At 39.4% G+C, this 15,343-nt stretch overlaps 1 protein-coding gene across 6 annotated transcripts in view; it reads right to left on the bottom strand.

The window, feature by feature from the left end:
• The window catches only part of RAPGEF4 (Rap guanine nucleotide exchange factor 4), a 291,851-nt gene that overhangs the window by 38,731 nt on the left and 237,777 nt on the right, over positions 1–15,343 (bottom strand). For 5 of the 6 annotated variants that reach the window (XM_042949147.1, XM_042949152.1, XM_042949149.1 and 2 more), the window contains one exon: positions 11,777–11,855. In XM_042949147.1, the coding sequence (XP_042805081.1) occupies positions 11,777–11,855 (79 nt within the window). Of the gene's footprint in view, positions 1–11,776; positions 11,856–15,343 lie in introns of those variants that run through there. The other variant, XR_006205530.1, reaches the window with a different exon arrangement.

Below are 15,343 nucleotides of genomic sequence, written 5' to 3'. Positions count from 1 at the left end.
TTGTATAACGCTCTCTATAAATATTTACAGATGAAACAGAGAGAAGAGATCTGCCTGAGGCTGTTCAGTGGATAAATGGCAGGGTTTATAAATCCAGACAGGGCTCTTTCCATTGTCATCACCACCACCCCGCCCCCAGTCCTAAACAGTGGCTATAGTGACTGGACATTAGTGCTTGGGTTCATGAAATTATTGAGAATGATTGCATCTGGGAAGCAAAAATCCTAATGAGAAAAATATTCCTGTCTTTCTTTCTGCCTTCCTTCCTTCCTCCTTCTTTTTTTGCCTAAGTTCTAAGTTTCCCAGAGCCGACAAGTACTTTCTAAACCAGCTCTGAGTGTCCTCTGCTCTTAATGAGTGGTTCCACAGCCTCCTGGGAGCCAGCAATGACCAAATCCAGAGGGACGAGAATGAGGTTTGCTTTCTTTTCTCATGAAAGTTAAGTATTTTTGCCTCTGGGAAAATAAAAGGAAGCACTGATTTATTTCACAAAGTCTCCCTTTCCCCTTACAGATGTTACTGGAGGTGGGGGTAATAGTACTTTTATAAGCGGAATCCAGAAAGATGCTGAAGGACTCTACCCCTCCACAGGCAACATATTGTTCTATTCCTGAACAGTCTGTTGAGCCAGATTCTCAAGGGGCACAGAGAACACTTTATGTAATTGATTATACCTGAAATGCTTATTGATGCAGTATCGGGGCTTCTGTTGATTCCCATAACACTTTCACCAGGCTTTTAGGAGATTTATTTTGATATTTTATTTAACTTTTACAAAAAAGGTGGAGAGAGGGGAAAAAACTATATTCCCTTCAGATAGCAGCCAAAAGGGGAAAGAAATCCTACCAGGTCCCTTGTCTTAATGCGATGTAAAACAATGGAACCTAAAAAGAGTAACGTTTCAAATATAGTTTGTTTATACATTCAAACACATCAGGAAGGTTGCAGAAACCATTACCTTTTTTGGCTAAAACCAGAATAATGCATTAACCACTTGATGGATAAAGTTCTACATACACGGCATAAAAATCTAGCTCTTCTCTAGGACAAGTAACAATTTAAAAAGGATTATCAACAGATACCACACATATAAACTTTTTTTTTTCCACATAAGTTACTTTTAACATCTGAAGAGCACTATCGGAAATATATGCGTGGCTAATGTCTATGTTATGTTCAGGTTAGCAGAGAAAATAAAAATGATCAGGAAATACTTGGATTAAGTAAGGCCATGACTCCTGAGATCATGACAGTTAAGTTCAGGTAAGAAGCAATATGGCGGGGGTGCCTGGGTGGCTCAGTCGATTGAGCATCCAACTTTAGCTCAGGTCATGGTCTCACGGCTCATGAGTTCAATCCCCACGTTGGGCTTGCTGCTGTCAGCACAGAGCCCATTTCAGATCCTCTGTTTCCCTCTCTCTCTGGCCCTCCCCCAAATATGCTCTGTCAAAAATGAATAAAACATTAAAAAAAAAAAAAAGAAGCAATATGGCTGCTTGAATTCATGGAGAAAAAGACACAGAAAGATAACATGGTGTCACATAAAGTGCCAGTTAAAAGTCCGTAAGAGAATCTAGACTTATTCACAGAATTTTTACTTTTATTTTTTATTATTTTTAAATGTTTATTTATTTATTTTAAGAGACAGAGAACGCACAAGCAGGGGAGGGGCAGAGAGAGAGAGGGAGAGAGAGAAACAATCCCAAGCAGGCTCCACGCTACCAGTGTGGAGCCCAGTGTGGGCTCCATCTCAGGAACCATGAGATCATGATCTGAGCTGAAATCAAGAGTCAGATGTTTAACCAACTGAGCCACCCAGGTGTCCCTTACTGAACTTTTATTTTATTTTATTCAAAAATTTTTTTTTCAATGTTTATTTTTGAGAGAGAAAGACAGAGAGAGAGAGAGAGAGAGAGAGAGAGCACACATGCACGTGCGCGAATAGGGGAGGGTCAGAGAGAGAGGGAGACACAGAATCCAAAGCAGGCTCCAGGCTCTGAGCTGTCAGCACAGAACCTGATGCGGGGCTCAAACCCATGAACCGTGAGATCATGACCTGAGCTGAAGTCGGATGCTCAACCAACTGAGCCACCCCAGTGTCCCTGAATTTTTATTTTAAACACAATTAAGAAAAGGCCTTAATGGTCAAAATGGCCAAAGTCATCACGGACACAGAGTTGGTTTCAGATGGTTCACAGAATCATAGAATCTGTGAGTTGCAAAAGCCCTTTGATTTTACCTCCAACTCCACCACTTCAGAGGTAAGGAAACTGAGGTAGAATGAGTTTAAAATGATTTTTTCCAAATCTATCAATGGAATTCTTGGGATTAGAACTCAGTTCTCTTATCCCTGTCCCCACTACTCTGTTTACCTATGTTGTCACATTTTGTCTGATATTAATATCTCTTAATGCTAACATATATTATGTATGCAGCAGAATTAGGTGATTTAGAGATTTATTAGATAATGGAGAAATTTGTCTCAGATGCAGAAACTGATCCCCCTAAATCCTCAAAGAAGACAAAGCACATACAGAAAATCGAGTGTTAATTGTTGCAACTCCCTGACAATCTGACAGTCAGGGAAGCAGAGGGTTTCCACTGTTCCTCTCTGCTGTAGCTTCAACCCGTGCTCTTGTCCAGAACCTGCTGATTTAAAAAGCAGTGGCTTGGGGGTACCTGGCTGGCTCAGTCGGTGGAGAATGTGACTCTTTTATTTAATTATTAAAAAAATTTTTTTTGTTTATATATTTAAGAGAGAGAGAGAGAGAGAGAGAGCGCACATGGGTCGAGTAGGGGCAGAAAGAGAACAGAGAGAGAACCCCAAGCAGGCTCCATGCTGTTAGCGCAGAGCCTGATGTGGTGCTTGCACTCACGAACTGTGAGATCATGACCTGAGCTGAAACCAAGAGTCTGACACTTAACCTACCACCCAGGCACCCCGCAGTGGAGCATGCGACTCTTGATCTCAGGGTCCTGAGTTCAAGCCCTGTATTGGGTGCAGAGCTTGCTTAAAAAAAATAAAAAAATAAAAAGCAGTGGCTCATTGCTATTAACCAAACATTTGTGAGGATTCAAATCCTAACTTGAGGTTTCTCTTCTTATGGTAATAAGATTTTTCACCATCTGGGAGCATTAAATCAGAATCCTTAGCAGCAGGATCTGGAAACATAAAAAGTCCCAAATGTTTGTTGATTGACTGGTTACCTTAATTCAATCACACTGTTTGGAATGTTATATATAACCCAGTTTTCTAAAACAAACAAACAAACAAACAAACAAATCACAGCTCCTTGATCTACATTATCTGAAATTCCATTTTGTCAAGATGTCAAACACAAATGATAGATACATCCTAAATAAGTTCGTATTCGATATCACCAGGTGGACTAAGTCCACTAAGTACCAAACATCGGACGCATCTTTGAAACAGAAGCTTTTAGATACTGGGTATTTCATCTATAGGAGCACAGACTTTCAGAATGACTAAACCTTTGTCGAATTGGACCAGCTCCTTTGGCACCACAAACGTGGCTGAGGACAAATTGGATCTGTTCTCAGGGAGGATTAGAGCCGAGAATCTGAAGAGGTGAAGGCCACAGTGTAGGCTACGGTCTTTCTACCCTGCCAACAGCAGCCTTAATATTCCATTGAGTCATTTTCCTCATGCCGGCTCTGCCGTTCAAACACTGTAATTATTTCATATATTTTTACCTAGTTATTATCTTACTCACCACAGGCACCTGTAATTTTTCTGTATTTTTTTTACTGCTCATTTACTTATTCTTAATTCAGCTAATAATGGTTCCACGTATTAAAATTATCAAGGGGAAAGTAAGTGAAAACCACCTAGGACGTAGAGGCAGCAGATTCATTACAGCCTACAACAGGGAATAAAATATTATGTATACTTTTTGCAGTAAGTACATGCTAATTATGCAGCTATTTATAAAACACTTATCAACATTCAAACTGATACTCTTCAATGTTGTTGTTTTTTAAGCCCTGCTTTGCATACAAGATCTCTGCTTGCAGCTGAAAACAAACTTTGGGGGTCATCTGCCCACTGACTAGACAAAGCTTAAGTATATTCTTTACATTATGCTATATTCCTTTCATAATGGCACCATAATTTATTTCTGTGGGGCAATATTTATGTGGGGCTTTAAGGTTTATAATGTACTTTCACACACAGAGCCTCACTTGATCTTTACAACAACCTGATGAGCTGGGCAGGACAGGTATAATTACCCTTTCATACAGATGGGGTTCAGAAAGGTTAAGGATAATTGCTGAGTAATATAGTTTGTAAGACGCAGGCATTAAACAGAGTCTTCTGACTTCAGAGCTTTTGCTTTTCCCACTGTGTTATGGGGCCTCTTTACTACCTGCTTGCCTTTGTGGAGCACCTCAATATCCTGAGCGCTGAATCTATCCCTTCCTTCACGCGGCACGTGTGTGGAATGCAAGTTCTGGAATTAGACAGCCTGGGTTCACAGGCCAGCTTCCCTACTTACAAACCATGAGACCCTTGGTCGGTTAATTGACCACTTAGGGCCTCAGTCTCTTCATCAGTAAACATCATAGGACTGCTGTTAAGGATGAGATGAGACAATACTGGTAAACCATGTAGAATAGTATCTGAGACATATTAAGTGCTCAGCAAGAGTTAGCCACCATCATTATTATTGATCCACCTCTGGAAATAATGTTGCATCTTTTGGATGGGTGATTCTTTTGGGGATTTTTCATAGGACCCAGCGTTTCTGGGTTTAACTCTGTGAAGCTATTCCCATCACACAGCTGCTCCTGTGGTTGTGTCAGCCTATGAACTTGGGCTTGTAGGACTGCTTTCTGTGCTGTCATTTTCTTTAAGTGCCTCCCATTTTCTTGCTCAGAATTTTATTTTCTCACTGATTTTCAGAATTCTCTGCATTTTTGGAAGCCTCTAGTTCTTGGCTATTCTTTTTAGTCTTAGCTCAGGGGCTAGTATTCAGAGTAGAGAACTAGGACGTAGAGTAACACCCCACTGCTGGGTCAAATACTGTCCTAACACTGACTAGCTATGTAGCTTGGGGGAAAATTACATGTCTGCTCATCCTCACTTCCTTAGTGTAAAAAGGGTACCCATCCCATGGTGTTGATATGAGGCTAGGAAAATGCATATATAGTACTTTGTAGAATATCTGATAATATGGTCCTTTTCTCAGAAAGAGGGCACCATGATCACATCATATTATCATCAAACCAAGTCTACTTTATTGAAAATAAAAGTCTCAAGTTGAATACCTACAGAAGTAAATTGCTCTCGTAGCAACATATGGATTAAACACCCACATAACCAATTGGGGGACTACAATGGGAAAACTTGGCTTCAACAAAATTTAAGCTCACAACTTCCCTTAGACATCTAAATAATATTCCTAAAAACTTGGCTTAATCTAGATAATAAAAACCCAACACTGTTTTGTAAATAGCCAACAAAAAAACCCCAAATTCGGGGCGTCTGGGTGGCTCAGTCAGTTGAGTGTCCAACCTCGGTTCAGGTTATGATCTTACAGTTCATGAGTTCGAGCCCCAAGTTGGGGTCTGTGCTGACAGTTCAAAGCCTGGAGCCTGCCTCAGAATCTGTGTCTTCCTCTCTCTCTGCCCTTCTCCCACTCATGCTCTGTCTCAAAATAAATAAACATTAAAAAAATAAGAAAAGCAATTTTTGATAAAAGTTCCTCCTAGGGAATACAAGTGAACTTATAAAGAGAACATCCTAGGACAGTTTTACGGAGAAATAAATGATGGAGGCCCTTCCTTTCAGTAAAGGAAGGTGTTGTGTTTGCTTTGTCTCTGTGTAAGAGATACACAGAGGTATATGAAGGTAGTTTTAGCTGAAACTTAGCGGCAAATCCGCATTCTATTTTTTCTCTTTAACTCAAGAAATGAAATGAATTATTTCCATGCCCAAAGCACAGAATTTGTGTTGAATACTAAGCGAAAAGAAATTAGGATACTAAGAAAAAAAATTTGACCAAAATTATTGCTGTATTTACATTCTTATAAATTTAAATATAAGCCATTGATCACTTAAGATTCTTTCAGCTGTAGTAACAATCTGTTCTGAATGACAAAGACCTGTATTTGCTGACATAAAGAATCTTCAGTAGGTTAGCTCCAGGATTGGTACCAGTGCAAAGGTGCCATCGCAGACCCATTTTCTTCCTGAGTCTCCATGCATGTCAGCTTTGTCATAGGACTCTTCCCCCTCGTCATTGTACGAAGGCAAGGTGGTCACTGGTAATTGGAGCTACAGGCTTCCTGCTCTCTTTCTTAAATACTGAGAAAACTTTTTCCTGAGAAGCCTCAGGAAGCCTCTCTTTGACTCTCATTGGCTCAGTCTACTTTGGACATGCAATCGGAGAGCCAATCACGGCCAAAGCCAGTCAACCCACTGAGACGACCCTGATGGCAACTACATGTCTAGTGCAACTAAAATTATATTAGTGGCACATAGAGTTTCTCCAAATATTTGCCAGTATACGTGGAATTCTGGCTCACTTGACTCCATGTGCCTTGATTTCTCCTACATGTAAAAGGAAGTAAGTATCATACCAGTCCTTTTGAAGCCTCACAAGTGGGGGCTGGGTTTTGGGAAGATAAAGTAAATGATGTAAAAATGCTCCAAATCAGGGGGCGCCTGGGTGACTCAATTGGTTAAGCATCCAACTTCAGCTCAGGTCATGATCTCATGGTTTGTGAGTTTGAGCCCCGTGTCGGGGTCTGTGCTGACAGCTCAGAGCCTGGAGTCTGCTTCGGATTCTGTGTCTCCCTCTCTCTGCCCCTCCTGCACTTGTGCTCTGTCTCTCTCTCTCTCTCTCTCTAAAATAAGTAAACATTAAAAAAAAAATAAAAAATTTAAAAAAATGCTCCGAATCAAGGATGTAGTTATTAAAATTCAAAATAATATTAACTTAGTTGTGATCACTTACTGAACTGAAGGCCTGCATGCATTTGTGCAAATAAAAATATGATAGTTTAATCATAAAACACAAAATTTAGACAACAGGGGAACAGTGCAGTAATAAATATCAAAAGCATTAAAATATTACATATTCCTTGCCTTTGCCTTTTAAAGTAAATGATTGTATAAGTGGGCAAAGATTTAGCTGTGAGGATGTTGATTCATCCTTTTGTGTTTGTTATAGGCAAAAAATGTGGAAAAAATCTAAATATACAATAGGAGGAAACTAATAAAATAAATTATGATATATCTATCATTTAATATTGTGAATCAATAAAAATGATATCATGTTTTTCTCATGTATCTGTGTCACTCTGTTGCCCAGCACTATATGACATATTGTGTTTAATAAGTATCTATGGAATTAACTGAAAAAAGGTATAGTTTCATATATAAATATATATATATATATATATATATATATACACACACGTATATACGTATATATATGTATATATATGAGAAAGAACATATTACAAAAAAGCATATATACATATATGCTTACATATATATGTATATACATACGTATATATATGTATATATATGAGAAAGAACATATTACAAAAAAGCATATACAACATGATCTCACTTATATAAGACATCTATATTTAGAAAATAGTGTGGAAAAGTAGTTGATGGCAGAGAAAGATATTCATAAAATATTTTCTAGTGACAAAGCAGACAAAATTACTTACAGTCAGATCCTATTGTTATATTCAAAAATATGTATCTACATGTAAAGAAAAAAGACTGGAAGGATACATACCAAAATATTAACAATAGGAATACCTGATAGGGTTATAGGTGGCTTGACTTTTCTTTTGAAAGACCAGTGGAAAATTGAACTGAATTTTAAGTGCAAATTTTAAAAAGATTAAAGAAACTAAAGATGAAAAGTACAGAAACTGAACAAATATAATTTTAAAAACTCATTAGAAAGCACTTGTATTCATCCGGTGAAATCGTGTTCCAAGCATAGCTAATGAATAGAGATTTTCTCTCATTAGCACATAAAAGGCCTGAAATATTAATGTTAAACAGAGTTCTACCATCTTCCTTTGTGCTAAAAGCAAAATTGGAGGTGACATACAATGTGGATTAAGGACAGAAATAGGTGTCAGTGGCTCAGGGCTCAAATCTTTTCTGTACTAGTAATTACTTTTCTCTGAGCAAATCATAATTTTTCATTATCCTAGTTTATTGATTTGGAAAAAGCGCAGTGAAAATACTGACTTCTTCACAGGGCTGCTAGGCACAGTCACAGATATTAAGTACTTTGAAAACACTGAGCCAAAGCAACTCACTTGAATGTGAGTGCTTTAATGGAACGGGGTTAAGGATTTCGCTATCCCTTATCTCATGTCAACAATATGGGCGTTAACCCACTTGCTCAGTTTTACATTATTTCTCCTGTCACTTGTGCACAAGGCAGTAAGCAGTTTATGTGTATTTGTTGTTTTCTCTGTTTTGCCACGTATTTCTCCACTCTCTCTGTTTTTCTTTACAGGCCATCTCTGGGGAACTGCCTATAAAGTGCTTTGCCTTCCTTTGGCCAGTATGTCAGCAGCTACCCAAGCTAGGCCACTAGACCCTCCTTCCTTGGGATGTGGGAATGAGGTGAGGGCCTAGGATGCTTGCAGCAGATTTGCCCCAATAGCAGGGTCTTTACTTGTTGCTTCTGAGGCCCCTTTTGAAAGCTGGTGCTCCTCAAGGATTCCTTCTATTTTCTGAGTTACCCCATATTCCTCTGATGAATTCCTATATTCCTTAAGATAGTCACCATTGGGGGATACCTGGGTGGGTTGGTTGGTTAAGGGTCTGCTTCACCTCAGGTCATGATCTCGCAGTTTGTGGGTCCAAGCCCTGTATTGGGCTCTGTGCTGACAGCTTGGAGCCTGGAGCCTAGTCTGGATCCTGGTTCTCCCTCTCTTTCTGCTCCTCCCCTGCTCACACTCTCTCTGTCTCTCAAAAATAAACATTAAAAAAAAAAAAAAAAAGATAGTCACCATTGGTTTATGTTACTAATGACCAAAAAATATAGGTTATATAAGAAGCCCATATAACATGTCCCCGGAGGAAAAGGGCACTAAAAATCGAGTCCTCAGCATAATATAGAAACACTTGCATGATCTTCAGGGAGTAAGCCTTTTCTGTTTGCTTGCCTGCAGCACGGTGAGCCCCTGGTGTCCCCAGGATGCCCTCCCTAGGTGTTACAGAACAGCAATTCTTATTTGAGGCTCTCGTCCCCAAGATCTAAGGACGAGACTTATGCTGTCCAACACGGTAGCCATAAGCCACATATAGCTATTTAAATTTAAATGAATGAAAATTAGGTAAAATTATAAATTCAGTTCCTCAGTAATAGTCGCTAATTTCAAGGCTAGTAGATACTGGTCTAGCCCAGAAATAGGAAACTTCCATGATTGCAAAAAGTTCTATTGAATGCTTGATTTATTTGGCTTCCCCAAATTATATCTACGTTGCTTTGAGCCACCTGAAACAGATAAACATGTATCATGCAATACATTGTAAAGAAATGTTGTTAAACTCCATAGGATAAACTTTTTTAAAAAGTTTATTTACTTATTTTGAGATAGAGAGAGAGAGTGCATGCATATCTGTGCATGAGCAGGGGAGGGGCAGAGAGAGAGGGAGAGAGAATCTCAAGGAGGCTCCATGCTGTCAGCGCAGAGCCCAATGGGGGCTCCATCCCACGAACCATGAGATCATAACCTGAGTGGAAATCAAGAGTTGGATGCTTAACTGACTGAGCCACCCAGGTGCCCCTGAAGGATAAACTCTTAAATAAATAATCTGTGAAGAAAAACAGTGACACGCTTCAGGCTTGAAATCCTAAGGCCTCGATGAATCATGGCTCTGCCACTTGCCTTGGGCATGTCACTCTACTGTTTTTGAGTCCTGGAATTCTCATTTGTAAAATAAAGCTAGTATTAACCCAACCGACTCCTATAAGGACAAAGTAGTATAATATGGATCAATGCTATTAGCCTGACAGAGAGTTGATTCAAAATAGAACAATGAAGAGAATCTAAGTTCTCATAGGACCAAGAGTGAAAGAGGTGATCTGAGGGCACTAGGTAGTTTAGGTGACACCCAGCCATCCTGGATTCCCTCCGTCTACAGAGAAAAGAATCAGGATTGGATATCACAGGCCTCCCCTGATTCTACTGTTCACTTCTGTGACTTCCTCTCCTCCACCCAGTACCCTTTTCCACACACCTCCCTACCTGGACATAGTATGGACTTTCACTCTGGGAGCTTCTGTTTTAAAAACAGAGATCAGTGCTATGAATGTTCTCAATCAACTCTAAAGGGGAACAAGCTAAAAAATGAAGAAATAAGAATTTGCAAAAAAAAAATAGAAGACTGGTGTTTGGGGTTTTGAGTTGTAAAGATAATATGACATGGCCCATATACTGTCTCGCTCTTCTTTGCATTTTGTTTGCCTTAATCTTACCAACATGCTAACTCTTGGGAAAAAATAAGTCTGAATTCAATGGTGGTTTTTATTTTTTCTTCCAAAAAGTCTCAAAGGTCTCATAACAATTATTATGTATGTTGTTAAAAGAGCACAGACAGATCCTGAATGTGTTAACTTGAAAAAAACCAAATATAAGCCAGAAAGAATATATAATGTATGTAAGTCTCATTAAGCTGTCATTACTTGGAAAGATAGTTTCCAGGCAAATAAACACCCAAATCTCACTCTTGCAGCTTCTTCTGAATAACACATTCAACTCAAATCTCCCATCCTCACACATTCTGTTGACTTCAAAGAGAATTATGAGTGAACAAGGAAATGAGAATCAGGTAGGGCAATTATAATTCTGAAAAAGAAAAACATGCAACATTGATTGGATTGCTCGGAAAAAAGAAAGCCATTCCTCCTTCAATATATTTAACTACTCAATAAGCCAAAGTGTTTTGGGGTCTAAATTTTTGTTCCTTTGAAAAGAAAGTAGAGTTGGAAAATATACTTTCACATGACCCCCAAAGTTGAGGGTATAACTCCATAGCATTCACCATTTTTATTTAAGTTCGACTTAATTTTCTGAATGCTGTCTCTGTGCCAGAAACCGTGTACCAAATGGTCAATTCAGCAGACTATTAAAAAGCTGCCCCCAAACAAACTCAGTGCTCAAGCTGCCTAGGGGAACTGCCATCAGAATGCCAAGGTTTGTGTGACTTAAGACAATGTGGTAGTAATAACAATACAGTGAAGGAATACATTTTGTATCTAGAGGAGAACATGGACTAGGACAGATGTGAAGGAAAAGCTACCCCATGATGATAACCTGTATTTATGTGCAAAAGGATTAATACTGGCGCTTAGAGGAAGAACACAGGCAGGCCCCGGGCCATGCTGCCAGGTATCCTGCAGAGGCACAAAGTCTGCCTCCAAGGTTAAGGCACTGTCCCTACTAATACTCTCTAATAACACTCTTCTCCATAACTTTCTTTAGGTTACCTCCCAGGTATGTATCACCTTCCTGAGGTAACTCGGCTCACATTCCCCTACACAGGTAATGGGGAGGAAATCCTGAAACACGGCACAACAAAACCATGCTAGAGAGGGCTGGAGCCTACGGTGGGGGAAAACTGCGGGCATTTCAGAGTTTGACAAAGGTGGACACATGACCCTGCCTGGGTCATGACTTACCTTCAGAGAATGAAATGAGATAATGACCATATACATGTGCAGTGTCTTCAAGCGAACAGAGGTTTTTCACAACAAAAGGATATTGGGCCACCAGGGCTGGGCAAAGCTGGGTATTTGGCATGAAAACACAGTGCATCATAACAAAGTCATTTAAAATGGAATCTGCAGGGGGAAAAAAGGAAAGCAGAAAAAGAAATTAGGTTTTTGCAGAAATCCTTAGGAAAGCAAGAGTGTCTGTTTATCTGTTCTTGGTCAATGTCAATGGTTCTTATACATTGGCTTGGGGGATTGTGGTTTTACTGTACATAGAGATGCTGCATATAAAAGATAATGTTGGGGCACCTGGGTGGCTCAGTCGGTTAAGCGTCCGACTTTGGCTCAGTCATGATCTCACAGTCTGTGAGTTTGAGCCCCTGCGTCGGGCACTGTGCTGACAGCTCAGAGCCTGGAGTCTGCTTCAGATTCTGTGTCTCCCTCTCTCTCTGCCCCTCCCCCACTTGTGCTCTGTCTCTCTCTGTCTATCAAAAATAAATAAACATTAAGAAAATTATTTAAAAAAAATAATAATGTTGACAGGCTTGAGGTCAAAACTCAATTTCTTAGGAGAGTGAACAAAAAGTATAGAATTTTTTAAAAGAGACTGCCTTTACAAACAGCACTGGTCACCTTAGCCACAATGTATATATAAAAAAATACATGTAATTAAAGAGCCACCCATGGGCATCCATGCATGCAGGATTAAGACACGGTCATTTCTTTGTCTACGTGACACCATATGTCTTTTGTCAACATCCGTTTTCCTTTGTATCTTTATCACCCAGTTTCCAGAGGGAGCAATGAAAGATCGGAGGCAACGGATTTCTAGAAGGAGGTGATCAGAACAGAAAGTTGGTGAGAGAAACAAAAGAAGAAAAGAAAGGACAAGATAAACGCTCTGAGCAGTAACTGAAGCAAAATGAAAGCTCTCTAGTACAGTTAGATGGTGGCTGTCCTATATTTGAAGCTATTTTGTCAGTAGGTGAGCAGGGGGATGGGTAGGGAAATAGGTAAGTCCCAAAGAGAAGCTTCATTTTGAATTCAGTGCTGGTTCCTCATTGCAAAGACAGCAGCATCCAGCCAGCGTTGTTGGGAGAGCAGGGGAAGGCAGGTGTTTAGAAGTACGCTTGCTGAAACTTGCTATCTGAGATGCTATGTGGATTCTGATTAAGAAACGAACTATACTGGCTGGGGTTGGTGAGACTCTTCATATAGAAAATGGTAAGAGATGTGAAAATTTTAACTGAATACATTAGATTTCCAATGTCTATGTTTTAAATAATATTTTAACAAAAGAGATATAATTGATAGGTAACGCTGTGTAAGTTTAAGGTATATGACGTGTTGATTTGATACATTTACATATGACAATAGGATCACCACTGTAGCGTCAGCTAACACCTCTATCAGGTCACATAATGCCATTATACTCATTTACATATAAGTGATGAGTGTAATCCTCCGCGGTTGTCAGTTGGCATTGCCAGCTATTTCAGTCCTATTATTCAGTCCCAGAGAGGAAGCAGAGCAGACACCAGACTAGCTGCATGGGACTTCTCCCCTTAAGTACAAAAGGAATCTGGCTTGTCTAAGTTTCACATCTAGGCTCGCCTTTAGACATTTTAGATATTCTCTGAGGACAGGGGAGTAATGCTTGTTTATAAGGCTCTCAGAAGGACTAGGCTGCACGGGAGTTTAAATTTTGCTAAAGCAGAGATTTGAGTTGGGGACTCCAAGGTTGGTGAGCTGGTCACCTAGCAAGGTAACAACCCAGCACCCATATTTTACTGTGGCTTTCTTGTTCTCTACTCATAGGCATGAACTCTTGACGACTGATTTTAAAAAATCATTTCCTGCTAGAAAATAATTTCTCAAGTCACTCAATGACTAATGCTGGTCACAGAAATAAAAAGTTTAGGAAACTAATAGGTCTTAGGTAGAAAATAGATGTTTCGGTAAATTGAGAGAATGTACTGTCAGACCCAGGAGTGTTTATTTCTATGGTGAAAACCAGTTTTGCTGTCAACTCTGACATTTCTCACTGTATTATAAACCCATAAATGCCAAGGTCTTTCCCTCTACTTTATCTGTGTTTCAAGGGCCTACTAGCATTACTTTTAGGATGACTATGACACATTCATATTTTTGATTATGAGAAAGACACTGATTTATTCTTTATCTCCAAGCCATGAACATTATACTTGTGAGAAAGAATCCAAAAAGCCAGCAGAGAATGAAGTTTGATACTAAATTTTGATGTTAACCTAGTTCTAACAACAAAAATGAAAGGGTCAGGAATCACATTCTACATGCCAGCCACAAAATGCACTGATTTCTAGGCTTCAATTTTTAGAAAGCAATACTCTAGTCCCCACCCCTCTTAGAGGTGACTTTAAAAGAAAGGATATATTTGTTCTTCATGGGTAGTAAAGATCTTACAGATCTTTCCTTAGATGCCATAGTCTCTAATGTACCAGAATCCTCCTTTTCAGTCAATATTTACTTTACAGAATATGCTGTTTCTTGTACCAGGTAATCACACATTCTGGGCAAATACTTAATCGGGGATGGGGGGGGGGATCTGTTATATTTTTCCTGACCTCAGGTTCTAGAAATGTGGTTTATTTGGGGTTAGATATGCCCCCTAGAAGCAAGGATTCCCCATCTAATGGGTCCATTGAGGGTTTCCTTTCTCAAAAAAAAAAAAAAAAAAGGTTTTATCACACTCTTCTTGCTCAGACATCTTCGACCATTCCCCAATGCTTATCTTTGTATTTAAGACTCTTTAAGATCTTAGACCTTATTCTTAGACCTTGCCCTCTTCCTCCTACTTATGTATATGATAGTCTGGCAGAACCAGACCGCTTGATGCTCCTTGCCCATTTCTAGGTCAGCACTAATGTCCTTCGGTATGGAAGGCTTTGTTCCCAGTCTCTAGTCACTAACCTCCAGCCTTCCTGCCGGGCCACTTCAAGGCTATATATTCTCCATGACACTTTGCCTCAGGTACCCTCAGCTAGTCTCCTCCTGAAGCACTGGCCACATTCTGTCTTATGTTCAAGTTATTTGCAGATTCCTTTATGTCCTCTAGCAGGTTATAAACTTCCTGAGGACAGGAGGGTGACTTTTTTCTTCACCTTGCCCAGTTCAAAGCATCCAGCCTTGTCTCTGCCCAATAAGACACTCAACAGATATTGAACAGAAAATGAGTGCCCTAGAGTCAGAGATCCTGGCTTTTATATCCACTACTCCCCAATTAATTTGCTACACGAGAAAGTAAATCTCAGATAATCTATTTATAAAATTAGAAGCTGGAATGAAGAGATAAAATAAGAAGTAAATCAGTGGCAAAATACTTTTAGGAGATATATAATAATAATGATGACTTTACCTTGAGTATATTGCAAAAGTGATGGAACTGGGCTTTGAATTATTACTAAATATTTGAGATAAATCTTTGAGTTTCTTTTAGTGATAAATGTTCTTCTTTGGGCTTAATATGCTTAAAATATTAACCTATTATTCTGAGACAGGCCAGTAAGACAGGATTTTTTTTTTTAAACTTGAATATGGGTTGTTCCAAAGTCATGTACAAGATGGTAACCAAAATGGAG

Source organism: Panthera leo, chromosome C1, assembly GCF_018350215.1.
Source record: "Panthera leo isolate Ple1 chromosome C1, P.leo_Ple1_pat1.1, whole genome shotgun sequence".
Lineage (NCBI taxonomy): Eukaryota > Metazoa > Chordata > Mammalia > Carnivora > Felidae > Panthera > Panthera leo.
The sequence above is the reverse complement of the archived record's forward strand: the minus strand, read 5'-3'. Positions and strand labels throughout refer to the sequence as shown.